This window comes from Halichoeres trimaculatus, unplaced genomic scaffold (assembly GCF_033239565.1).
Source record: "Halichoeres trimaculatus isolate MK-OKI-2021-1 unplaced genomic scaffold, fHalTri1.1 fHalTri1_scaffold_5, whole genome shotgun sequence".
Lineage (NCBI taxonomy): Eukaryota > Metazoa > Chordata > Actinopteri > Labriformes > Labridae > Halichoeres > Halichoeres trimaculatus.
In genome coordinates this window covers 26,235,897-26,261,452 of record NW_027437183.1, presented here as the reverse complement: position 1 = coordinate 26,261,452, position 25,556 = coordinate 26,235,897, and the positions used below count along the sequence as shown (strand labels likewise).

Sequence of the window (25,556 nt, the reverse complement as noted above, 5' to 3'; positions counted from 1 at the left end):
TGCACCCTTCCATAGGGGTGCCAGTAGGGATGGGTACCGAATTAGGTACTTTTATAGGTACTGACCGAATTCTGTCAAAAGTACCGAGTATCGATTCACATAAAATCAAAAGGTACCATACTTACCTTTAATATATACCTAATATACCTAAATGCATCCTTGTGACTGTGAGGGAGTGGAAGAGTGGGTGATTTTCCATGCTGGACATGAACACAGCATTGCAAGGTTGCATATGTTGAAAAATAAAATGTTAGATTGAAAAATTCTTATTTTTAATTATTAAAAAAAAGATATTTTTTAGCATATAAACACAAGAAAGTACCTAAAATTGGTACCCTTGAGTACTGGTACCGATTGCCAGGTACCTGGCATCAGTACCGTATCATTTAAAATATGAAAGGTACCCATCCCTTGGTACCAGACTAAACCGATCCGATCTCAGAAGGTGAAGCTACAACACTGCCGACCGTTGATTTGTGGAAAGAATCGTCACTTATACCGCGACAGCAGGTGCAGTTCTCTTGGCGGCTTGACACTAAGCTTGATTATTCTTTGCAAGAATCACCTGCCAATCGCAAGAGGACAAATTGCTGGATGTCTTCCATTGTTGCTCTTTGTTTACTGTGTCGCGTTTTCCTCTTCAACGGATTATTTTAGTGGGGTACACCGTGTCCCGCTTCTATGGCCTCACGCTATTTTGTTACTGATGCAGCTTTCGGCGCCCAGCTTACACGCTGCCTTCCATGAGGGGGCACAGTTGGCTGTGGAAACGAAAACAGGACCAAGCTTAACCAAGCCAACCTGTACTGATCTGAACTGGACTGCTTGGTAGAAATGAGGCTTTTGTCAATGGTAACCACTACAGTAAATAAATGTAAATATGTAGCTTACAGGATGTTCAAAATCCCTGCTTTAGTTCAGAGTCCAGACAGGAAACATTCCTCAATCTCCCTCCCTGCGTCTGCTCTTCTTCCCTGACTCTGTGTCAAAAGCTGTTCTGTCCTCCTGTCAATTTATCTCTCTGTCTGTCTATCTGTGTCTATGTCTTTGTGTGTGTCTCCTGTCTTTCTTTTTTGTGTGTTTGTGTGTGTGTGTGTGTGTGTGTGTGTGTGTGTGTGTGTGTGTGTGTGTGTGTGTGTGTGTGTGGATGTCTACCTTGTCTGTCTTTCCCCCCTCTGTAGCTTGGGCTTCTGTGGCACTCCACGAGATGAACACTCTTTTCCCACCCCGGTTTTAGATGTGGTGTTCCGGCTGGATGATGGCTGTCTCCCGGCCCACAAGCCCCTGCTGATCTCCAGCTGCAACTGGATGGCGGCCATGTTCCGCGGATCCTTTATGGAAAGCTACATCGAGGAGGTGAGTGTTGTCATACTCCTGAATTAAACCTGTGGGGTGAGGTGACTTGAGATTGTGTTCAGGGATTTTTTTTTTTCTGTACGATATGTCCTTGTGGCTTTACAGCAGCTAACTCAGGTCATACCTTATCAAACAGCTGTACTCAGCTGTACTGACAACAGCAGTAACATCTTATAAAAGCTATGAGCAAATGAGGTCAAGGCTAGTGGGTTGCTTGGATAAGTTTCTGTATCGGTGCCCAAAGTGAGCCTGGTAAGTCCAGGTCAGCATCCACAGTTAGTGTGTCAAGTTACTTCAGGTGTGCTCTCACCTGAGGTTCAGCTTCTGGTCGTTTAGTGCTATACCAAGGGCACAGACCTGACCTAACCAGACAGGAAGTTCATGTCTCTGTCTGTCTTTAAGTCGACTCTCCTCGGACTGTGTTGCAGAACTAGATCCCCCAGGGTTTGGTTTCTTTCAGGGCCAGCGGGCTTGGGTTACAGAGATTCAGGCGCTCTAAAGAATTGTATGAAAGCCTCACAAAGAGACACAGATGATGAATAAAATGTCTTACACCCAGTTTGAAAGCAGCAAATAAAGTTATTGAAGCTAGTTTGTTTTTGGGGGAAGACTGACGTTTTTTGTTTCGACATTGATAGCCTGGATTTTATTCTGGAGCACACCATGTGAGTGGGTGTGAAAAAAAAGCCTTTGCAGCTATTGTGGATGGTTGTGAAAAACAGGACATCAGCCTCACTGAGGGGGCACAGTGTTTGCTGCTGGTGGGCTGCCCGTGTCTATGGTTACTCTGAATGGTTCATCTTGGTGACTATTGTGGCGTTGCTTTTGGCACGAAGCTGGCACAGCGCAGGGGGCAGGTGCCCTGAAGACAAAGGCTCAAAGAGAGATCACACAATGGAGCTGTTAACATTTATATGTATAAACAGGAGTGTATTCTTGTCATAGTATTTGCATATTTTGCTAGAAGGCTTTGCAGTGCTAATTGAGGTGAATCAGATTTTATGTGCCAACAGTTAATGAAATCATGCTGGACTTATCAGATTGTCTGCTAGCTCTCGAAGAAGAAACTTTATCCCTTTTGGACAAATATGTAGCCCACAAAGTGTTACAAATCTACAGACAGTCCCTGGCTTATTATAACTCATCCAGGGATAAATATTTGTTTTAGGAGCACTGCCAGAAATGTTTACAGTGCTCTTAAAACAAGATAGCATTACACACTTGTGTAGCCTTGACACAGCAGATCGTCGAGCCTTGCTTACTTATAGTGGGAAAGTATTTAGAGGAGTGGTTATAGAAGATGAGGTGAAATCTAAGTAAATGCTAGTTTTCTTTATAACAACTCTATGTGAGTGATTGTTTCGCTCTTCTGTAAGGATCAAGTTATCTTAGACTTCTCACAAAGTCTGTTTCTGAGTTAAACTACACACAAAGCACAGGTTCAAGAAAATAACAATGTTGATTTCTCAGTTATTCAAATGTAGTTCCTGCAATTCCTGTCAAGCTGGTTAACATGAACATTAAATACAGCATCATTATATAATCATATTAGAGATGTTCCCTGGGTAAGTAGAGCATTTTGTACAGTAAACACACTGTGAACGAGGTCATATAGAAACTAGAGAAGTTGCATTTCCTTGCAGGAAATGCGTTGAAATGCTGAAGCTTAAGAAATGAAAATACGAGTGGAAAAAGCTGAAAATGTGAAAGAAAACAGCTAAATAGTTGAAAAACGTATGAACTGAAAATTTGTAGTGTAGAAGGAGGGAAGAGGAAGGGAACAAATTGTGAAGACAGAGTAAAGAAGGAGTAAAGAAAAAAGATGAGGTAAAAGTGATGTAGAAGTGAAGAAGAAAGGCAGAAGAGAAAAAGTGAGAAAGAAAGTAAATGAAAAGTTGAGAGAAAGTGAAGAAAAAATAGTTAAGGAAAATAAAGTGAAGACAAAGTGGATAAAGACAGTGGATACAGTGGAAAATATAAATAAGCCTATAAAAGTTCAAATATATAAATAATCAAAAAAAGAGAGAAAGATCAAACAGTGAAATCTCCAGTAATGTAGAAGAAAGCAGAAATCCATGACTAATGTGTAAATAGCATAAAGGATAATAGGGACAGTTTAATGTGTGAACAGAGTCTCAAATCAAAGTCTGCAAAAGGTAGAAGCAGTTGAAGTTGAAGGAGTTTTAGTTGATCAGCAGATTATTTTAGTGTCTGTCTTTGCTGGTAAAATTGTTATAATAAAGTGTAATGATTTAAAAGGTAAAAAAAGGCTATGGATGTGATGCAGAGCTGAAAATGTGGAATTCATAGATTAAGAAGTAGCAGAAAAAAAGTACAGAGGTTAATGTAGCACTAATATTAGAAGAAGAAGTAGTAATTCAAAAAGAGAAATCAGAAATCTATGACTAATGTGTAAGTAGCATAAAGGATAATAGGACCAGTTAAATGTGTAAACAGAGTCTCAAATCAAAGTCTGCAGAAGGTAGAAGCAGTTGAAGTTGAAGGACTTTTAGTGCAGTGTTTCCCAATCCTGGTCCTGGGGACCCCCTGCCCTGCATGTTTTTTATGTTACCGTCTCCAACACACCTGATTCTAATGATCAGCTCGTCATCAAGCTCTGCTCAAGCCTGATAACGAGCCATTCATTTGAATCAGGTGTGCTGCAGAGGGGTAACATCTAAAATATGCAGGGCAGGGGGTACCCAGGACCAGGATTGGGCGACCCTGATTTAGTTGATGAGCAGATTATTTCAGTCAATGCTTTTGATGCTAAAATGTTTTTAATAAAGTTAAATCCTTTAAATGTAAAGAAAAGGATTGAGATGTGATGCAGAGCTGAAAATGTGGAATAGAGAGAAGAAGAAGTAGCAGAAATAGGGGGGGAAAGTACAGAGGTTAATGTAGCACTTGTATTAGAAGAAGGAGTAGTAAGTCAGAAGTAAGAAATCAGAAATCTATGACTAATGTGTAAATAGCATAAAGGATAATAGGGCCAGTTTAATGTGTGAACAGAGTCATAAATCAAAGTCTGCAGAAGGTGGAAGCAGTTGAAGTTGAAGGAGTTGCAGTGGATCAGAAGATTATTTTAGTGTCTGTCTTTGTTTGTAAAAATGTTTAAATAAAGTTTAAAAAGGCTATAGATGTGAAGCAGAGCTGGAAATGTGGAATGGACAGAATAACAATTAGCAGAAATAGGAAAAAATACAGAGGTTTATGTAGCACTAATATTAGGAGAAGAAGCAGTAGTTTGACAAGTAAAAGCTGTAGAATAAATTGTATGAATAGTGGAGCATGAGGATTAAGTCAAAGGGGGAGGTATGGTATTTTAAGTAACTGAAGTAGTGCTGCAAATATCACTGCATGTAAAGGTCTGGGATGTGTGAGGGACAGAAAGAGCACACACACATGTGTGTCTTTGTTCCTGAATGTTTTGATGAGTTAGTATAAACAGCTGCATGAGAAGAAAGGTTTAATAGATATAGTGGAAATGTAAATCATCCTAACAAAGTTAAAATAAAAGAATAAAAATAAGAGAACGATCAAAAAGTGAAATCTTCAAAAATGTAGAAGAAGGCAGAAATCTATGACTAATGTGTAAATAGGATTAAGGGTAATAGGACCAGTTTAATGTGTTAATGACGTCTTTAAGTCAAAGTCTGCAGAAGGTAGAAGCAGTTCAAGTTGAAGGAGTTGCAGTGGATCAGAAGATTTTTTCAGTCTCTGTTTTTGTTGGTAAAATGTTTTAAATAAAGTTTAATCATTTAAAAGTGAAAAAAGGGGGTTAAAATGTGAACCAGAGCTGAAAATGTGGAATTGAGAAAAGAAGTAGGAGAAATAGGGGAAAAAACAGTACAGAGATAATGTAGCACTAGTAATAGAAGAAAAAGTAGCAGTTTGAGAATTATTAGGTGTGGGAAAAAGTTGTATGAATAGTGGAGCATGTAGATTAAGTCAAAGGAGGAGGTATGGTATTATAAGTAACTGAAGTACATGTGTGTCTTTGTTCCTGGATGTTTTGATGAGCTAGTATAAACAGCTGTGTGAGATGAAAGACTGTCAAGGAGACAAATGCTCGTTAAGGTGCAGCTGCAGAACTTTGCCCTGCTCATGTGTTACTCTGGGCATTTTGTGGTGAAGCAAGAGTCTGAATCTTTTGTCATCTTGCCAAAACCATGAGGGCTACAATAAAAATAAACAAACCATAAGAAGCACAAGATCCTGGGGAAGCTGAAGGTGCAACTTTCATGTATGAAGATGCAGAACTGTGTCATTGAGAGCAGTTTGCAAATGAGGGAAATTCTACTGATCTTTGAGAAAACTCCTCAGGAATTAACATTGGAGGAGATGGCTTGAGGGTGTAAAAACTTCATGACAGCTGGTCATTTTGTGATAAAGTGCTTGATGTTTTTGCTTTAAAAACCACTTTGTCAGAAGCAGGACAAGATTAGCTACCGTTTGATGTATTTTTTAAGATTCTACTGTGAATATTTCAGAAGTTATGACAATTCTTCCAGAGACAGCAGCAACCTGTCATCAGGAGTCGGTCGAGCTCTAGCTAACGATGATTGCACTCTAGGAAGCTGAGATTTTAGGGCAAAGTGGGAAAAGTTTATGTTGCTTAAATAGTGAAATCTCAAAAACAGTAAAAGATATTAAAGAGCAGACAAAAACCTAAAGAGTGGAAAGATAGCTGAATATTTTAAAGTTTAAATGAAATCTGTAAGAGGAAGTATGAGGAGGCTAGAACTTCTGAAAGTTGAAGGAGATTTTTCAAGAGAAGCTGAAGTTTCCAATGCATTTCAGATGGAGTATAATTTTCATAAAAAGCTGAATAATTCAAAAAGTTTAAGGGTTAAATACCACAAAAGTCATAGCATAAATCTCCAAAAGAAGCTGAATAGTTTGAAATTTGAATGGTGAAAATCAGACAAAATTTGAAGGAGTTTTAGCGAACCAAAAAACGTACGGAAGAATAAGAAGAAGAAAAAAAAGAAGAATAAAGTCACAGGAGAACAATATGTTGAAATGCTGAGTCAGCATTTCAACATAACTATAGCCATGTCTGTAAAAGAAGCCTGTGATCAACCATGGCTTTTCTATTAATACCCATGCTATACCTGAATAGTTTGGTAAAGAAATTTAAATTTCTCTAATTGGGTAGAAATTGCCTTTATTTGTAGTTTAATGAAAACTACCTGCTCTAAAAATTTAATTCAATGAACCTACAAGGACCTAAAAATGTGCCAATTTTGGCGCCCCCTTTGGACAAAGCTGTGCATCTGTTCTTATCTTGTTCTGTTTATGTGTGGGTTATGTTTAAAAGATGCTGTAAACTGTCTCATTGGACTCCTTCCCCATAAAACCTGGAATTCTTGTTGCCCATGATCTTGTTTGCTGTTGCAGGCAAAATAAGGACATCACAACTGAAAGTCAGGTTCTGTTTTCTCCAGTTAAATACTTTTCATACTTAATATTGAAAAGAGTAAAAATTGATGTAAAAATGTCTGCGGCAAGTTAGTTATAGTAAAATTGTTTAATAAATGGTGGACTTCCTAAAGACAATTGGACAAAAAGATTGATATAAGGTTTACTTTGTTTATAGGTTGTAAAACAAATGTAACACCTAATGTGTTATCGTACATTTCTGGGTTAAGTGTTACTCTGCAGGTGTGTTCTCCAGGAGCATAAGACTTGTCTGGGCTGGTGACAGTGTGACTCACTTTGAATTTTGACCCAAATTTATCTCGCTCTAAGTTAGTTTGTTGTATAGTCTCAATTCCCTTGTATTGTTGAAGCTGTTCATATTTAATGTAACTCCAACCAGTGCTGTTGGGTTTTATGGGTTTTCCAGTAAAAAAAACTCCCACTGAACTACTAATCGACCGCTGAACATGTGCCAGTATGGCTGGTCTTGCTCATAAATGTCTTGTCACTGTAAATGTGCCCATTCATCGATGCTTCCTGGTCCCAGCTGGGTCTGTAAGCCCAAGCGACCACCCTCATGTTGCTCTAGTGACTTTTTAGTTATAAGGAAAGGTTGCTTCAAATTGACATTTTCTTAATTGGAGGCTAAAGAGCACCTCAGTGGGGACACTCAAAGCTCCTGGAGGGGTCAGGTCGCCAGTCACGTCATCATCTGCCCATTTGAGCTTCAGCTGCATCACCTATAGCTGAGCACCTGTCATCTGACTAGAAGTAATTAAGCCCATAAAAGGTCTCTCATTAGTATGTTTTTATTTATTTAACTTCCCAAAGTTGTTTGCTGGACTCCCCTGACAAGCAGCAGGAGGACCAGTGTGCCTTTAGTGTGGCTTAATGCTGGTTGAGGATTTGGCGACATCTAGGGGTCATTATTCACTCTGCAATTGCAATATTACAATAAAAAAATCAGATGTTTCCCTGAACTCGCATAATTTACTGAGTTTAATGTCTGGTCATGGATTAGGTCAGTGATACCAATGAAAGAAGTTAGTGTTTAGAGGATTTGTTACTTTGTCTACACCAGTGGTCTGCACTGTCATAAGAGCCATTTCACCTCAACTCACCTGAATTAAAATCATTCTATACTCACAAAATGTACTTTAACATAACAATAAAGATAAAAAATTGTGTAAAATTCTAAACATAGTAAAATTTAGTGAGTGATCATTTTCTTAACAGTTTTCTGTGTTTTTAAAATTGTACATGTGATGCCTTAGTTTTTAATTTTTAATACATTTTTAAATATATGAAAATAACAACAATGAAAAAAGAAATAGTATAAATTCCACCAATTTGCAAAATTAATGAAACTTTAATAAGTTGCAAATAATTTCCAAAATGATTAAACTTCAAAATATTGTATTTTTTTCTAGATAAATAAATAAAAAATGTGCAATTTGCAAAAACTCAGTGATTTCCAAAATTTCAGAAATTAACCAACATTTCATATATTTTCAAAAGCATTTAAAAAATGTAATAAAAAAAATCAAAAATTCTCAAAACAATGGGATTCAAATAATTGGCTGGAATTCAAAAATTTCAAAATCAGCAAAACATTTAAACATTTTTAAATTAGCCAAAATAAGAAAAATTGCCAAATCTTCAAAAAAAAATAAAAAAATAATAATAATGATATTTTTAAAAAATTATAAAAAGAAAAGCAAAACTTAAAAAAACATCAAAAATATAACAAACTTAAAAATTTTTGGTAAGAGTTGATGCATTTTTAGTTAAAAAAGGCTAATGTATGATTTTACTTAGTGTCAATGTCAATCATTAATACCCTCCATGAAAAAAATAAAAATTCTTTATTTTAATATTTTTTCTTATTTAAAGCTAAAGGAGTCTCTGCACAGGAGTCAAAGAACCGCATGAGGCTCTGGAGCTACAGGTTGCAGACACTTGGTCTACACCTTTTAAATCTCAGCTCAGGTGACAAAATATCTCAGGAGCTGATAAAACCATGTTTAAAGAGTCAACTCTGATATGCTGAGCATAAACCTGGCCTTATGTGTATAAAAACTGTAAATAGATTCTAATTTTTTCAGAAATGATGCAAAAATGTGTCAGATGCATTAAGATAAATAAGAGTTTTAACCCAAAAAAACATGAGGGAAATATCTGATTGTGGGTCAGAGTTTAAGAAGTGATGTTCTATCACTTTTCAGTTATTTTTCTGCTCTGATCTCCTCTTGGTTCTGATCTTTCTTAATTTCCTTTTGATCTGGTCTCTCTCAGGTCCCCATCCCTAACACCAGTACAGCCTGCATGCGAGGCGTGTTGGAGTTCCTGTACTGCAGTGTGCTGACTCCCTGTCCCGGTCTCGAAGCCATGGAGCTCATCATTCTTGCCAACCGTCTCTGTTTGCCACGCCTTGTGGCCCTCACTGGTACAGACTCTCTACATATTGACAGAATAGTGGTCACGATAAGAATCTTCTTTGTTTAATCAAACTCACGGGATGACGGTGTGAATTAATGTAAATGATGTGAGTTGTGTTACCAGATAGATCAAGAATCTGTGGTAGGGAGATTAAAACTGCGGATCTGTAAATAGTTACATCACTCTGTGTTCTTTTTGCATAATCAGAACAGCATGCTGTGGATGAGCTGCTCCAGCTGGCGGTGAAAGGAGGGGATATTGATGGACAGGTGTTGGCTTACCTCGAGGTTGCACAGGTCTGTTCATTAAAACAGTTGATTATTAATTAATATCCTTTTCAGAGAGATTTTAAGTCTTTGATGTTAAAAAGGTAAATCACCTTATATGAAAATGTTCATGTTGATCCCTCAGCTCCTCTTTTTATGCTGTAATAATGTCATATATCAATCCAGTTTGTTTTTGTTTGCAGTTCCACAATGCCAAGCAACTATCAGCTTGGTGTCTCCATCACATCTGCACTAATTACAACAGCATCTGCCGCAAGTTTCCTAAAGACATGAAGGCCATGTCTTCAGGTAAAGGCGCCTCATCTCTCTTTGACCTGATAATCTGCCAGTCACTAACCTTGTACTGTTAAACTAAAAACAAATATTTCTTTCTATGAACTCTTTTAACCAAAGTGGGACAAACTGTAGAGTAATTTGTTCATAGCAAATTTTTAAAGCTGTAAGGATTAATTGAGCTTAAGTTAAGACATAGGAAGAGAGATACAGCAGCATCTTATGGTCCTTTTTGCAAAAAAGCAAAATAAAATAACAGGATTTCACATTTAATGAGTGTACGTTTTTCCTGACTCTGCAGAGAACCAGAGACACTTTGAGAAGCAGCGCTGGCCTCCTGTGTGGTTCCTCAAAGAGGAGGACCGCTACCTGCGCTCGCAGAAGGAGCGTGAGCGCGAGGAGGAGATCTTGCGAAAGCAACACACCAAACGTGGCTGGTGTTTCTGGAGACACCCGTCCTCTTCTCCACACGTCTCCTAAGGGGTTTCTTCCACTGACTTCCCTGTCCTGACCTGGGTTGTCCAGTCCAGGATCGCTAACCCCGTAACGCTTCTAGAGGAGGAGGTCGGCTTTGAATCGTCAGTCAGAGGAGAAAGACTCTCAGTGCGACTTTGCCTGAATGTCAGCATGTTTCGGGGGAGTGTATGTGCCTCTTTATAACTGTGGGTGACTTCATGATTGCGTTTTCTCGTGTGACAAGTGTAGACTTAATTGAAGGGTATGTGCGTTGGTGTGTGAGCGTATGTTTGCAGTTTTGATGATTGAGTGATGCTTCCGAGTTGAGTGCTTCCCAGACGCCCTGATCTGTAAGGGGGGGCTGCAGCGCTGCAGTGCGGCCCCCTGATCCCCTCCACAGAGCTCCGTCCTTCCACCAGCACTCACAGCGTCCCAGCCTTTGAGTAACTGGACTGGGAGCAAGGGCTCTCTATCTCTCTCAGTCTCCATCCTTCACATTGACCTTAATGACTATGACACGTTGAACACCGCTGCTCCTCTTAGGGAGCTTACCTCTGCCTTCACTTGTTTGCAGACTGTTAGCTTGCACATGCAGACCCGTGCAAAAGATCCTCCCCTCCAAAACCAGCATCAGAATCCCAGGAATAGACACTCACAATGAATTCATTAATCACTGACATAATTTGAGCTTTTATATGCTTCAAGCGCTTTTCAGAAAAGAGCGCTTGCTGATCCAAGGAATTGTTGATAACTTTGATTTCTGCTGCAACTGTAAAGATGGGACTGTTATTTTAGAGCCCATTCAGAGTGTAGGAGCAACCTTAAAACGATTTGTTAGTGAGGGCGCTCCATGAGGCCTAATATTAGCTATTAGCCTCTTGTCTAATTTAGATGTGTTCTTTGCTGTTTGTCATGCACCCTTGCACCTCCAGCCCCCTCTTTGTGCACACCACACGTGCGAGCAAAGCAAAACAAAAGCTCTCCTTGATGCGTCAGATTCACCAAACTGCACTTCAGAGACATTCAAAGTGTTCACTCTGTGACTGGGTAATGAGGGCTAGCCTTACTTTGATATCTCTGCCACGGAGGATTGATGGGTACAGTATTAACTTATGCGCTTGTAATGTCCATGACCACTAGACTACGCTGAAGCACCTCAGCCAGCCTGCCTTTACACCCCTACACCACTAGGGGCAGCAATGCTCAGGGCCCCAGCACTAATCTTCACACTACTAAGACTTTTTATGTCTGAGATGTCCTCACTCTTGTTTCACTCATTATAAACATCAGTATAACTTCAATTCTTGCAAAGTGTAAAGCACAAGCGCAGTTTTCTAGTTTATTTGAAACTAAGCATGTTGATTTTTGATCTATTTCTGAATACCAAAGCTGTGATTTCTCTGATTTCTCTATCTTCCTTACTTTCATCTGCTTCCTCTGGGGAGAAAGTGGGAGGAGGCAGTATGACGAGGTGATTAAACCCTCTTCTTGTGGTGGTGGTGGTGGTGGTGGTGGTGTTCTTGGTGAATAGTGTCAGGAGAAAAGTGTCTCTGCTGGACATTGCCTTCCGTTCCCCTCGCTGGAATTGAAAAATGGTGCTTAAGACACAGTAAGACAGTGTCCACATGAACACACAGCAAACACATATGATTTCATGTCCTCAGTTGAACTATCTGTCTTGTTAGTGTTTATCTGCGATGATTATGCAGATTTGTATTAATGGTAAAGAAATTTGATACATGAGCATATTTTTAAAACCTGTTAACAGTCTGTAAGAGGTCATCTTAGGTCACTGCTTTTTAAGAATGTGTAGATTTCTCTTTTATATACAGTGGTTACATCCCCGTCATGTCTTTTTGAAGCTGTTGTGTTTAGTGTGATCAGTTTTGTGTCCTTGGAGAATATTATTACATTAGATTGAATTTTCAGTCGCGAGTGTTTTCTCAAATGACAAACAGCTTGATATATACCGGCATATGAGAGCAAATTGGATTTTCTTGTTAAGGGTGCTAATTTTCTTGGGCTTTGGAGCTGAATGTGAAAACAAGACTTTGTGTTGATGAGTTTCTATTAACACGTCGTTCTATTTGTGGGTTTGCGCCCCTCAGCTTTTACCCAGGCAAACTGTTGGAGGCGCAGAGTTGGTGTGAGGCATGTGGTGTGCTCTGCCGTTGTCCATGGGTGTTGTGCTAAAATCATTGTCAGCCGCTGAAAATAGAAGTCTGATTGGATCTCATGAGACCCAAGTGAGAATTGAGCTGACTTGCCTCTGAAAAAAAAAAATGAACAAGTCTCAGTCTGCATTATGTGAATCCCCCACGATTCAAACGCATTGAGGATTTAGAAACAAAGAGGGGAAAAGTGGGGGACAGATGCTGATGGACTTCCTCGGCTTCGTTTTAGTCCCTCACAGGTTAGCTATTAGATTTGTCTAGTTGATAATCTGTATGACCTGACAAGCCTCTACTTTCAGTTCATGTGCCTTATAGTTGGACAAAACTAAACGTGGTGTTGGATTTTAGCAAAATCTTCATTGTTTAAACATGCAGACAGGCTCTGCAGTGGTTAAAATGAGAGATGAAGCTGATAACAGTCATTATATTATTAAAAATGTAAAAAAAAAATGTGTTGCTGCACTCTCAGCTAGTTTCTTTCTTAATGGGATTTTTGAGCCTCCTTGTGACAGAATATGTAGGTCTGCTGTTTGTTTTTATGCAGACCATTGATCTTGAATTAATCTCTTCATAAAGTGAAGTATGGTAGATGGTCTAATCACGCAGCTTTGAATAAGCATCTTTTCTAGATTGTGAATTATTTGGATGTAGGACTCTCACCATGGTCTCCACTGACTGTCTGGTTGAGAGATGAAACAGGTTGATTCCTGTGTTTTTATTTTAAAAACCACTGACTTTGATTAAGCAAAGCTTTTTAAGGAGCACTGGCTGGCCTGTGTGCTGGGAGGGTGCAACCACTTTAGGAATGTGGTTCATTTGCATGGTGGCCTATTGTTTGTCATCATAATGACACTCAGTGTTGGAATGCACTTTCTTTCTTTTTTTTGTCTCTGACTTTACCTTTCTGTGCTTAGCATGAATTGTTCCTTATATGTGAGATTGTTTTTAAACATGATTGTAGCACGATGTTTTCACTTAAGTCTTGCAGATTTTCCCGCCACTTGCTCAGTGAGAGGCTGAAAAACAGAGTCCAGCTTTGATGATTAAGGCTGATAATTGGAGCTGAACCCCACAGTAGCTCTATTTTTGCTATGTGGCTTTATGCACAATTTATATTTCACTGCATTAGCCTAGCACATGGTAGCATCACTAAATATTCCCCTCTGAATGATATGCTGCCACATCCTGCAGGGTCACAGCTTCCCCTTTTATGCTGTTACTGTAGTTAAAACAATCCTGCAAGCTTAGTCTTGTGATTTTTAAGATAAATGGTGGAGGGCATGAAAATTAGAAGATTAAAAGCAGAAATGTAGACTGTAATCAAGTCGGGTTATGCAAATATTTAAGAATGTCCTCAAAATAACAAGAATCCAAGTGCAATATTTGAGTTTCTGCATGAGAAGACAGAAGAATTGGGCAAAGCATGGTGCATGTTTCTTTGGTTACACCCAGGCTTCTTTTTATATGGTGGGGTTTCTTAACTTTGGGGTTGGGACCCCAACCCGGGTCACTTAGTGTGCATTTAAGGTCATGAGAAATCTAAAAGTTACATTAAATTAATAAAGTATTGTAGATTTGAATACATGTAACAGCTTTATTTCAATATTTGGATAAAAAAAATTAATAACTGGATAAGTATTGGGTGAAAATTTTGAAATTGGGAAAAATTTATTGTCGCAGGTTTGATAAGGTTTGATAAGGAAAAAAATCCATCAAGATAGCTTTATTCAGCCCATGATTTTTGCTTTCCACACTGACCCTTCCAACTAAATATGTAGAAAAGGGTTGTGATATTCACTTGAAATGTATTTCTCTAAGCACATCATTTCCTCGTCCACTTCTGTGAAGCTTTTCCTTCTTCCCTCCCTCTTAGCAGGCCTGACCCTACTTTTTAAAGTGAGCGAGCACCTTGTTTTTAGTCCTCGGTGTCTCCCCTCCTGTGCCTTCAGTGAAATCTCACTCTTTTGGCTCTGACGGTGCTGCACCTGCAGCCTTATGGGCTCAAAAAAAAAAAAAAAGTTGATAAAGCCAAGAAATACACACACATGTGAGCACAGAGGTGAAAGTAGGCAGCTTTTCTATTATGTTAGCATAGTGAACAGGCTCGAAGGGTGACTTTGATTCCTTCCGATGATAAAGTGCTATATGAAGCTTTAAGTTTAGCATGAAATGTCATCTACGTTAAAGCTACGCAAAAAAAACAAACAAAAAACAAAACAAAATGACCAAGAAACCCAGCAAACCAGCAGTTTAAATGATGTTTTCGCACTCTTCCAGTGCCTGCACTTTCTATCATGTAGCCTAATACAACTTTTTGATAAGTAGGAGAAGTCTTTATATATTTACCAGTGTTCTTCAGAATCTAAATAACTCATTGCTTTCAACTTCTTTATGAACTATCTCTGAAATTGAGTAGTATGCCCTTTTGCTTCCACTATTAAGCTGCAAATTACTCTAATGCAATCCTGCATAAAGTCAGTGTATTCAATGTTTGGGAACAGAATCTGTGAATTAAATGCAGATATTAGATATTATGAGGCTTTAATGATTATAGTTATTATCCAAAGTACAGTGCAGTGTTGTAAATTTGATATGAGTCCATGCTCATAATAACCTCTGACTTTATTACTGCTCACCACACTGTATCTATACATGAAGCAGGTGTATACAGAGGATGTATGCACGGAGAGGCCCGAGACAGGGACAGTATCTATGTACACAGACATGGTGTTATTAACCCCGGGTCTATACTGACATTTTAAAGTGGATCGTATGAACTGTATAGTATTGTTATGCACTTTTGTTTCCATTGACTCATCTGAAGTTTGTTAACATAACTGCTCATGTTACCATGTGTACTACAATAAAGGCAAAAGAAAAGAGCACACCACACTCACAAACTATTAAGGGCTTTCAAGACAAATATACAACAATCAGAATGTTTTGCTGCTGTTGCAAAAAAAAGTTTTGAGACTAAAATTTGTAATATTTTTGAACCACTGTGATTTGTACAAAACTAAAAAAAACAAAAGTAGAAAAAAGTGTTTTTTTTTTTCTTTTTTTTGCCATTTCAGTATTTTGATGTTTGACATGGATTTTATTAAAACTGTTAATCTTTTGAACCTGTCTCTCACCTTTGTTTTTGTCCATGTTCACAAACCTTAAGGGTAGTTTATCGCATGTTCTTTGACTCACCTATAGTTATTAAGTTTCAGAATTCAAAACCAGAACTAGTAATAGTATTCAAGCACACAAGACCTGCTGTAACACAACAACAAAGATGTATGCTAGGTTGTGAATGATACAATTTATGTAATGTTAATACTAGATGCTTTATGGAGATTACACACTGCTTTCTTTTCAATCATCTTTTTAAAATCACAAGTTCCAAGAAGACACACTTCATAATTCTCTCAGCATCAAATTATCTATTTAATTGGATGTTGATGCGTCAGGATGGCTGATCAGTCATTACCACAAAGCAAATAATTCACATGGCACTTACTTTAATGCCTTTAAATAATAATAATAAAAAAAAACTACAAATAATATGTAAAAAATATTTTGTTTAATTGAGTATACTTCTTATGAGTGCATGGATGCTGGATTTAAGTCTTTTCCATAGAAACTGTAGCATTTATCAGGTTTATGCTTTCAAATGTCTGAGAAAACATTCTCCAGCCCAGCCCTTTGTCTTCCTTTGTTCATGCTGCAACTTTTATCCACTGCTGCCACCTGGTGGATAAGTACAGTACTGCAGGTTCCTCAGTGAAATCCACAAATACAACTCTTGAACAACTATCCTGCATGCATGCTTCTCCAGGAGTCATAGTGTTGTGAATGAACCACAGTTATGGCAGATGTGTTGTGCTGATTTTTGCATCATTCTTACCTGAGTTGGCGCCTCAGCATCTTACATTCACAGACAGCCACTCAAATACATGCTACAAACAGAACATTAAAATGACATTACAATACTGATTCTGGCAGCATTGGTTCTATAGAAGGCTCCTCTTCTTTAATGTGGAGATCTTTTAATGACTGACATGAAACTGGGTCAGGCAGGGGTACAAAATGTGTTGAGGTTTGTGGATATTCACAGTTTTCAGGACCCTGAATTCTGAGCTTTGTATTTTCCCTGGTAATCAGGAGAATTCAAACAAACCCTGAAATAAATATACTGTAATGAGTTTCAGAGCCTATACTGCAGCACTGTGAAAAAGTATACACATTTGATTTTATCCCTAATAAACAGGATACAGTCTTTAACATATGGGCACAAAAGGGACTTACCATATTTGGACAATGTCTGGATGAAAATGGAGCTATACCTTTTGAACCTTTTAGAACATACTACGATTTACCACACTCGCACTTCTGGCGGTACTTGCAACTGAGAAGTTATATTCAGAACAGAGATAGGAAAGAAGTCTAGCAGTTAACTTCATCCACTTGTGCAATTTTTGGTAGAGAATTTTAGTAAGCCTAGTGTACCACAGCAAATTTAAACTGTGTACCATATTTTAGAAAATGGTCAGAGCTCTGAAGACTCATAGGCAAAGCTAAAATGGGAGGAAGGACTTAATACATATAACTGAAGATATCTGGAAGGAAATGAGTTGGAATGTGCACACAACCACTATAACCCCTTACTGAGAGAATATGCATGGAAAATACAATCACATTACTTCATAACACCAGTGCAGCAAACTGGGTGTAAAAATTAAAATAAATGATCATACTGTTGGAGGGAATATGATGAGTCCCATGCTGACATGCCACATTTTTTGGTTCTGTCCATTATTAAAAGTAAACTGGAACAATATTCAGAGGGAAATTCCAATTATATTGAACAGTCCCATTCACTTGAATACAGACCTCATTATGCTAGGTAAAAGAATTAAGAAAATTTGCTAATGGTTCTGCGGATTACAGGGCTGCAACAAATATCAAGAAACTGGCTTAAAAGCATTTCCCCTGATACACAAATGGAGAGAAACAACTCAACAAATATATCAGATGAAAGCTTAATTTACAAAATAAGGGGGATTTAAAATTATCAGAAAAAAGATGGTCTAAGTGCTCAGCATATGTTGGACAAAATAGGGACTGAAACTTGGGTTCATGAAAAAAGGATGGACAGTCACTTAAGAAAGCACTATATAAACTTTTTTTTTTCAATATATGACTATTATGTTTTGTGTGTTTGTCTTTCTTTCTTGTTTCTTTCCTTCTTCTTCTTCTTCTTTTTTTTTAAATTTTTTTTTACGTCTTCCTAGTTTGACTCCTCTTGCTTTTCCCTCAAGTCTTACCTTATTTAAATGTATAAACCTATTTTTTTCTTGTTTTTCTGCAAGGTATGAAATACTTTAGAGGAAGTGAAAGAAAATAAGATGATTTCTTTTCTTTTTTTAAATTTCATTTTATTTTTTTTTCTCTAGTAACACAGAGCCATGACACTTTATTATTACTTCTAGTTATTTTTAACAGCTGTAATACATGTCTCTTTTTATTATGTAATATTAATGTCGCTTAAAAAAAAAAAAAAAAAGAAAAAAAGAAATATATATATGTATATATATATATATATATATATATATATATATATATATATATATATATATATACATATATATATATATATATATATATATATATATATATATATATATATATATATATATATATATATACGTATTTATATTTATATATATACATATTCTTTCTCTCTTTTCCTCTTTGTTGCTGTTGTCACAGCCCCCTTTTTTTTTTTTTTAAATTATTGACTTATTTACGTGCCAATTTATTTATTGTCACAGTTGGGGGACACATTTTTTGACACCATATCAATTGAAAAAAAAAGTAAAATATTGTCATCCTTTGGTTGAATTTATAAAAGATTTGTATTGAAGGTAAACATGATGACAATAAAAAGTATTTTAAAAAAGGCAGAAACATAAAAATAACTACAGCTTTTATAGCAATGCTGTGTTAAAATGCATTGGACAGGTAAATTTTTAAATCATGGCGTTGATAATATTAATGTTAGTGGTGCAAACAGAAGGTAAATCTTGAACTTTTACGTAATTATCTTTTCCCTCATTAATATATGCTGCTTTTTCACTTTAATTTTCACTAAAAATAACAACAATAAAAGTTAAAACAGAAAAAGCTTATACATTTTACTAAAACAAGTCAGCCTCTCTGGAGCTTTAGTCTGCCTCCATGGAACATATATAACATTACTTTCCGTTTTCTGAAACACAGGATGAGGCAGAGTCTGAGTCAGCACCCCGTTGTCTCTGTCCACACATACATCATCGTGAATCGCATGCTGTGAGCTGAGACTTTTAATAAAGTTAGTCTGGTAAAAGATCACAGGAAGCCACAGAAACATGGGAGGACTGTGCCATGGGGATGTTTAGTGATGTGGCTGCTGACGCATGACTTCAGACCAAGGACCAGGGAAGGTGGCTGTTGTGGTTTGTCTCCATATGCTGTCTTGATGTGTGTTTGTCACAACAAGACTATTATGAGGACACACAGCAGCCTAACAGCGTGCCAGCAGACTCTTTACATCCAGTGACGTACACTGGTTTTCCTTTTATTCTCCAGTAAAGAAGGAATTTATCACTTTGTATTTTTGTAGCAGGGACCTTAGTGTCATCCAGCTTCACTGATTACAGACCTTTATGCTGCGTCAGCTCCTTGCTCTGCAGGCTGTGTGCAAATTTCCCCCCAGCCTTACCTCAGCTCTCACATTGCAGCCTTGTACTCCACATCTGTGGAGTCACAGACACACGCTGACATCACCACATCTGGCTCTCATTTTCCAGGGTTCCCTTTGCAGCAGATAAGAAGATCTGAATGTAAAGGCCAAACACAGAGCATAAGTGTTGCACATTTTGCACGCTTTTCAAGGACCATAAAGGTGAAATACAAGCCGAAAGAAATCAGCTAGATTAATCTTACTGGTGCTTAAGGCATGGAGGAACATGATTATAAAGTGAGATAGATATTCACAGCTTAAAAAGCAGTTTTTAGTGTTAGCAGTCAAAGATTACAAAGATTACAAAGAAGAACAGCAAAGCATTTAAAAAGACGGTTGACAGAAGTAGGTGAGATGGTTGTGATATATTGATTCCATTGATCAAAACCAACAAGTAAAAAAGTGTAACAGCTAAAATAAAGTACTTATTAAAATTTCGTAAATTTCAGATGTGCAGATGTTAAAATTGAGCTTTTTAGAGCCCGCTGTACTCCACTGTACACTGAACATTTATTGTGCAACTACAGCAATGAAAAAATAAAAAAATTGCAGGTAGCTTATGATGATGCTTTTAGAATATTTCTTAAACTACCTCAACGGACGAGTGCAAGTCACATGTTTGTTTGTAGCAATGTGTTCACATTTTATGCTGTTCTTAGAAACTACATGCACAAATTCATGGGTCGATTGGTTGATTCAGACAATGAAATAATAATTTTACTTGCTCAGTTCACAATGAGCTACACAAGATTTACATCTGGTTACTGGAAGCATTGGTGCAAATGTCTCTGTTTTTTAATTGCTGGCAATATATGAACTGTGTGTTTCCTTTTTAATCTATTTTTATCCATTATCTGTTGTTTTGTTATTGATACAATTATATGGACCTAAGGGTCTAGAATAAAGTATAAACTGAAGTAAAGTAACTCCTTTCTCATAAACTGTATAAAACATAGATACAGTCTTGATGATGTCATCCCATTGGTTTCTGAAGCACACTGATGTTAGAAATGCTGACTCAAAACCATTTCTTTATCAGTCTAACCACAGGCTGAGGCAGGTAGTTTGCCTCCTGAACAGCTTATTGGACACATTTCCATCAACCCATCATGACCCTAAACAAACATGGATTCATGGATTTAAATATACTCTTTACGTCACAAAATGAGTTGACTTGATTAAAATATTCAACCCTCATACAGTGATTGACTTTTCACCATAGGTGTCAATGGGGTGTCCTCTGGTGAGTCTCAAGTGGACACTCAAGGAACTGCAACTTTTGGTGCTGCTGCACGAGTTTCATATCCGCACTGAGTTGCCATTTGTTCTGTTTCGAACTCAAACATCTTTAAAAGTGCCTTAAATGACCACAGAGGCTGCTTAGACCTGTGCTGGTTCCCCAAAAGGTGACTTTTTACACCAAGGAAACAAAAGGATCCACTCCGCAGAAAAGAAACAAACCCTCCACTTGGTATGACCCAGTGATCACAAACACCCAAAAAGTCAGGGGTGTGCTGGGCTAGGCCTTCTCTGCAGAAGTCCACCATGTGTGACTGTAGATTGGATAATACCATACATGGACCTCACAGCAAGAAGGTCACCGGTTCAAATCCCCACCTCGGCCTTCCTGTGTGGAGTTGGACCACAGTCCAAAAACATGCTCGCCAGGTTAATTAGTCACTCGAAATTGTCCCTAGGTGTGAGTGTGTGTGAATGGTTGTCTGTCTCTATGTGTCAGCCCTGCGATTGACGCCTCTCGCCCAATGACAGCTGGGATAGGCTCCAGCTACCCGTGACCCTGAACAGGATAAACAGTATAGAAAATGGATGGATGGATACATGGACCTCTAGTCTCCATGTGTAGGCTACATCAGAAGTTTTTAACAAGGGGTCTTCACTGATCCCAAAGTTTTTTGTTTTTTGTTTTAACCAGGCTGTAAACATGTTTATTTTTCCGATAAAAAATCTACTTTTCTGAATTGGTGTGTATGTTTTGTCTGGTGCTTGTGGAGTCAGCCAGCACATGAGGAACTACAGATTTTAGAACTTCAGCATGGGCTTCATATGTTTAGACTGGTGACTGGCTGCTTGATGACTGTACAATACAACACATATAGATAAGTACAAACAAAAACACTACTAGGTGTACTGTGTTTATGTCTGCACAGTAATAAATGAGACTGACTTATGGATCTCTTAAAGCTTCAACATTCTCACTTTTTATACCAGAGAAAGCAAGCCAAGGATACTGAGTGGTTACAAAAGCAAAGGTTCACGGCAAACTGAAGACAAGCAGCAAATAATGTGGTGTGGTATGTAAAGAGGGCATGTAAGGATTATGGGGGACAAGGGGCTTAGGGGAAATTGTCGCCTGCTAACAGAAATTCAGCACCTACAAATTATCATGGTCACTTCTTCACAGTGGACTGGGTGGGAAAACCAAAGAGGTCCTTTAGGCTGTGGAAGGATGGCACATTCCTCTTTATTGAGTCTCATCTACTAACACACACACACACACACACACACACACACACACACACACACACACACACACACACACACACACACACACACACACACACACACACACACACACACACACACACACTTTTATAAATCAGGGTCACTCAGAGCAGAGTTTATGAATCCTTACACCACGGTCTCATTTCAGGGTCATTTTATGGGGGAAGCAGACAAAGTTCTTCTTCTAACATAAATATGTGGTTTATTGTTATTTCTGTAATTCCTGGCAGGGTTTACCATTTTTCTGAGAAACAAAGTCTGATTGCTCAGTGTGAGGAAGTACAAAGCTTCCTCAATGTTGTCAACAGAGGAAACAAAGAAAGTCACAAGCAACATTTCAAAAAAAGAGGAAATAAAAAGTGTTTTTAGGGGTAAGAATATGATTTGAAATTGCAAAAAGCACATGAATGCAGACATTGAGAGGCTCAGGGGGTCTCATGGTTGTTGTGAAATCACATAGCTGAGCAGTGACCTCACCTGGAGGACCATTAAGAGGAGAACTGCAAATGTATGGACCCCTTCTTTTCATGCACTATCTCTCAACACACAAATGCACATCAACAGAAGGTGTGTGTGACTCTGAAATGCATGTGTGCGCTGTAGCGGGAGTCTTTGCCTTTTATTGTGGCCTTTTGTTTCCAGCTTTGCGTCACATCACTGATAACTCTTTTTCTTATCACATCGGTCCACCACCTGAATCAACCTCATTTGTCTTTTGACACAGAGCAATCAAAAGCAGCCACTGATATGTTTGTGTGTACACCGCTTGCAGATCACTTGTGACCGACTTCCACTCAGCTGTGTCCTCTCTGTGAGTGAGTCTCTCCCACACACACTTCATTATCCACCTCCAGGAGAGCAATAACAAGACTCCTCCACTGAGCTCAGCAGAACCACAACAGGGAGTGGAGGTAGGACATCCGAAATGTGCTCAGCACATTGAAAGAAAAACAGGTTTCTCTGAGTTAAACTGACTTTTGTATGTACTTGTCCCAAAACAAAAACTATTGCATGAAGAGAAGAAATTGTGCAATACACAAGACTAAAAAGCAGTTAATTTTATACCCTGAGTGAGTTAACAACTTTAAAATTTTTACATCTCAGTGATATTTTTTTACCAGGAAAAGTAGTTCCCATCTGTACGGATCTCGACAAGAAACTTTGATCTAAGAGTGTGATCAAGACTTAAGACGATATAATACATGGACGTAGTCTCTGTGATGTCACCCATCTGCTTCTGAAGCTGAGTTCTGAAGCCCACTGTCTGAAGCTGCCATATTGGAAATGCTGAGCTCACTCTCACTTTGGTCAAGCTAGGATGAGGCAAACGTCAGGAATGCACTGGATGTGTCTCTGACTCAGCTCCATTGCATTTTGACTGTGTGCTCTCTCTCATCCCTCAACTCACTCCAGCTATGTGTTCAGTCTGGCATGTTGAAGACAGCTGGAGTTGTGAGACTGAGGAGTTCCCTTGATTCCCACCCTAATGATGAGACTCTCTTCATTCACATAAGGGCCATAAAACCTCAAACCTATCGACTCCTGGCATGGCTACGCTCATGTCATCAGTACGATCTGGTTCTTATACATTTCGTTTTATTATGAACGTTACAGGGACCTGACTTCCTGTTTCTGCTTTTTGTAAATTAATGAGCCACAGCTCCAGCGTCTGGCAAAATTGGAAGAGTGTGTATCTGATGCATTCAGCTTCGACTTGCTGAAGCAGGGGTGCAGCCAGGCCGCAACAGAGCAGACCCAGTGTGAGTTGACACTTTGACTTAAGTAGAAACCTATCTGATTCAGTCCTGTGACAGCTTAGAGCTGGACTGGAGTCACATCTGGTGTATTTTGGCCAAAAGAGGTATATGGAGTGTACCAATGAAAATGCAAAACTCATTGACAGCTTAGTTATTCAGACTGAAGTTATTTTTTTGTGCCAAATTGTAAATGTATATCTTTTCTGTAAAGTTCAAACTTTTTGGAATTGATGTGGTTTCTGTAACTTCTGCAATCAGCCTCGAAGAACCTCAGTTTTCAGCACTTCTGCATCACCTGCATTCCTCATGGCCAGAACTGCCAGTTGACCATGACGAGCTACAAACAGCTTTACACACAGTCACTGAGGCAGATCTACTTTTTGAGCATTGAACAGGTTCTGGTTGGCAGTGTGGTGGACCCTCTATGGAGAGTAGAAGTGTGATGGGAGAAGGTTTAGTGGGCAGTTATGGGAAGATCCATTAACTCACAATTTTCAGAAATTTCATAAGAGGTTTGGGAGAAGAAAAAAAAAGTTGGGTTAAAAGTCTGGTTATCAATGTTCACACAAAAATTGGGAAATCTTTAGAAGTGTTGTGGAAGTGCAAGGGTTTTTTAAAGATGCAGTTGTAAAAGCATTTACTTGAAGTACAGGGTATATTATGAGTTATTTTCTCACCTAATTTTAATGAATAAAGTTCACTAAAAAGTATTTTCTTCTGAAACTATGATTTGAAATAAATAATAAACTTATAAATGTCTGATTATTTCAAGGATCAAAGGTCAGTACCAAACACTGTGAGTTTGAAAAATGGCACTCAAAAGGTTGGACACATTCCAGCTCCTCATGCTGTAAAACACTACTCAAGACATGAGATGATGTCATAGCAAAGGTGATACTTATGACAACCTGAACAGAAGATTATAAGCATTGCACGTATCTAAGTGTGACAACATGCTGTCACGCAAGAGGCATGCAGGTCTTTCCTCTCAAACTGTGCAGAATGAAAACACATTTCCAGGACCACAGCATGACAAAGCTCACACTGTGACCCCTGAACTCAAACCCATCTCTGACCTTTGACCCCGCCCATCAGGTCCGAGCACACATAAACCTGCCACACAAGCCTCGAAACACACCATGCAGGGAAACAGGATTTGGGCTAATCCGTGCCTACAAGGAAGTGGTTTGTTTGGTTGCAACAGTTTATTTTTTCAATTCAGAGTGAGATTATGATTTGTATGTTGTGCAATCCCACACAATATTACAAGGCACAGTTGAGTACACACTGACTGGAAATCAAAGAGAATCCTGAAAACTTGTTCTCAGATGAATTCAGAATTAAAGAGAGCTCTGGGAGACTTTTAGAGGATGTGTCATGTGGTCGGACCACTCAACACCGTCACCCACACTCTGTTGGTTTAGACTCTGCCAGGAAGGCAGGAAACTGCACAAGAGGCCGGTGACAATTAGAGAAGGAGTCTCAGTAAATGAGTTGAAACTCCCCCATTAGCACACACACACAGTAACACACACAAACACAAGTCCAAATCCCCACTGGACATACAATCATTCCCACATTTAGACCCCATCTTGAACAACAGCTGCCACCGCACCCCAGCAGAGGAAATGCCAAAGTCCTCTGAAGTAGAGCATAACAGCTCTGCCGTTCACATCCACAGAGAAGGGCTGAGGGCTCGAGAGGGCAGGAGAGCCTCTAATAGCAGGAAGTTGTAAGAATAATAGCGGCGTGGGGATGTCATGCCCCCTGTCTTTCTGGCATGCAAGCTTCAGCCAAGATAGCAGAGTCTGTTTGTGCTGCATGCTTGCTTGTACAACTAACGCAACACACAAGTTTCACACAAGTTTCACACAAGTTACAGTGAGGGCTCGGGAGATGTGAGCTGTTTGTGAGGGACATGTAATCCTGTCCAAACTTATACAGTGAAGGCCAACAGTTACGATGTAGCACGCTAGATTTATCACTGTGCGACTAATTTATTTTTTCAGGGATTTGTTTCTCACGGGCTCGCTTTCCATTTATCGAGATATAGTTTAAGACCACTGGAACACAGCTTCATGTTTGTTGTACAAAACTT

General features: G+C 38.6%; 1 protein-coding gene across 3 annotated transcripts in view; it reads left to right on the top strand.

Moving 5' to 3' along the window:
• Positions 1–15,531, top strand: part of rhobtb4 (Rho related BTB domain containing 4) — a 51,129-nt gene extending 35,598 nt beyond the window's left edge. For all 3 annotated transcript variants that reach the window (XM_074670885.1, XM_074670886.1, XM_074670884.1), the window contains 5 exons: positions 1,238–1,356; positions 9,076–9,226; positions 9,427–9,515; positions 9,689–9,794; positions 10,081–15,531. In XM_074670885.1, coding sequence (XP_074526986.1) covers positions 1,238–1,356; positions 9,076–9,226; positions 9,427–9,515; positions 9,689–9,794; positions 10,081–10,259 — 644 coding nt within the window. In that variant the 3' untranslated portion in view covers positions 10,260–15,531. The remainder of the gene's footprint in view (positions 1–1,237; positions 1,357–9,075; positions 9,227–9,426; positions 9,516–9,688; positions 9,795–10,080) is intronic.
• Positions 15,532–25,556: the final 10,025 nt, after the last annotated feature.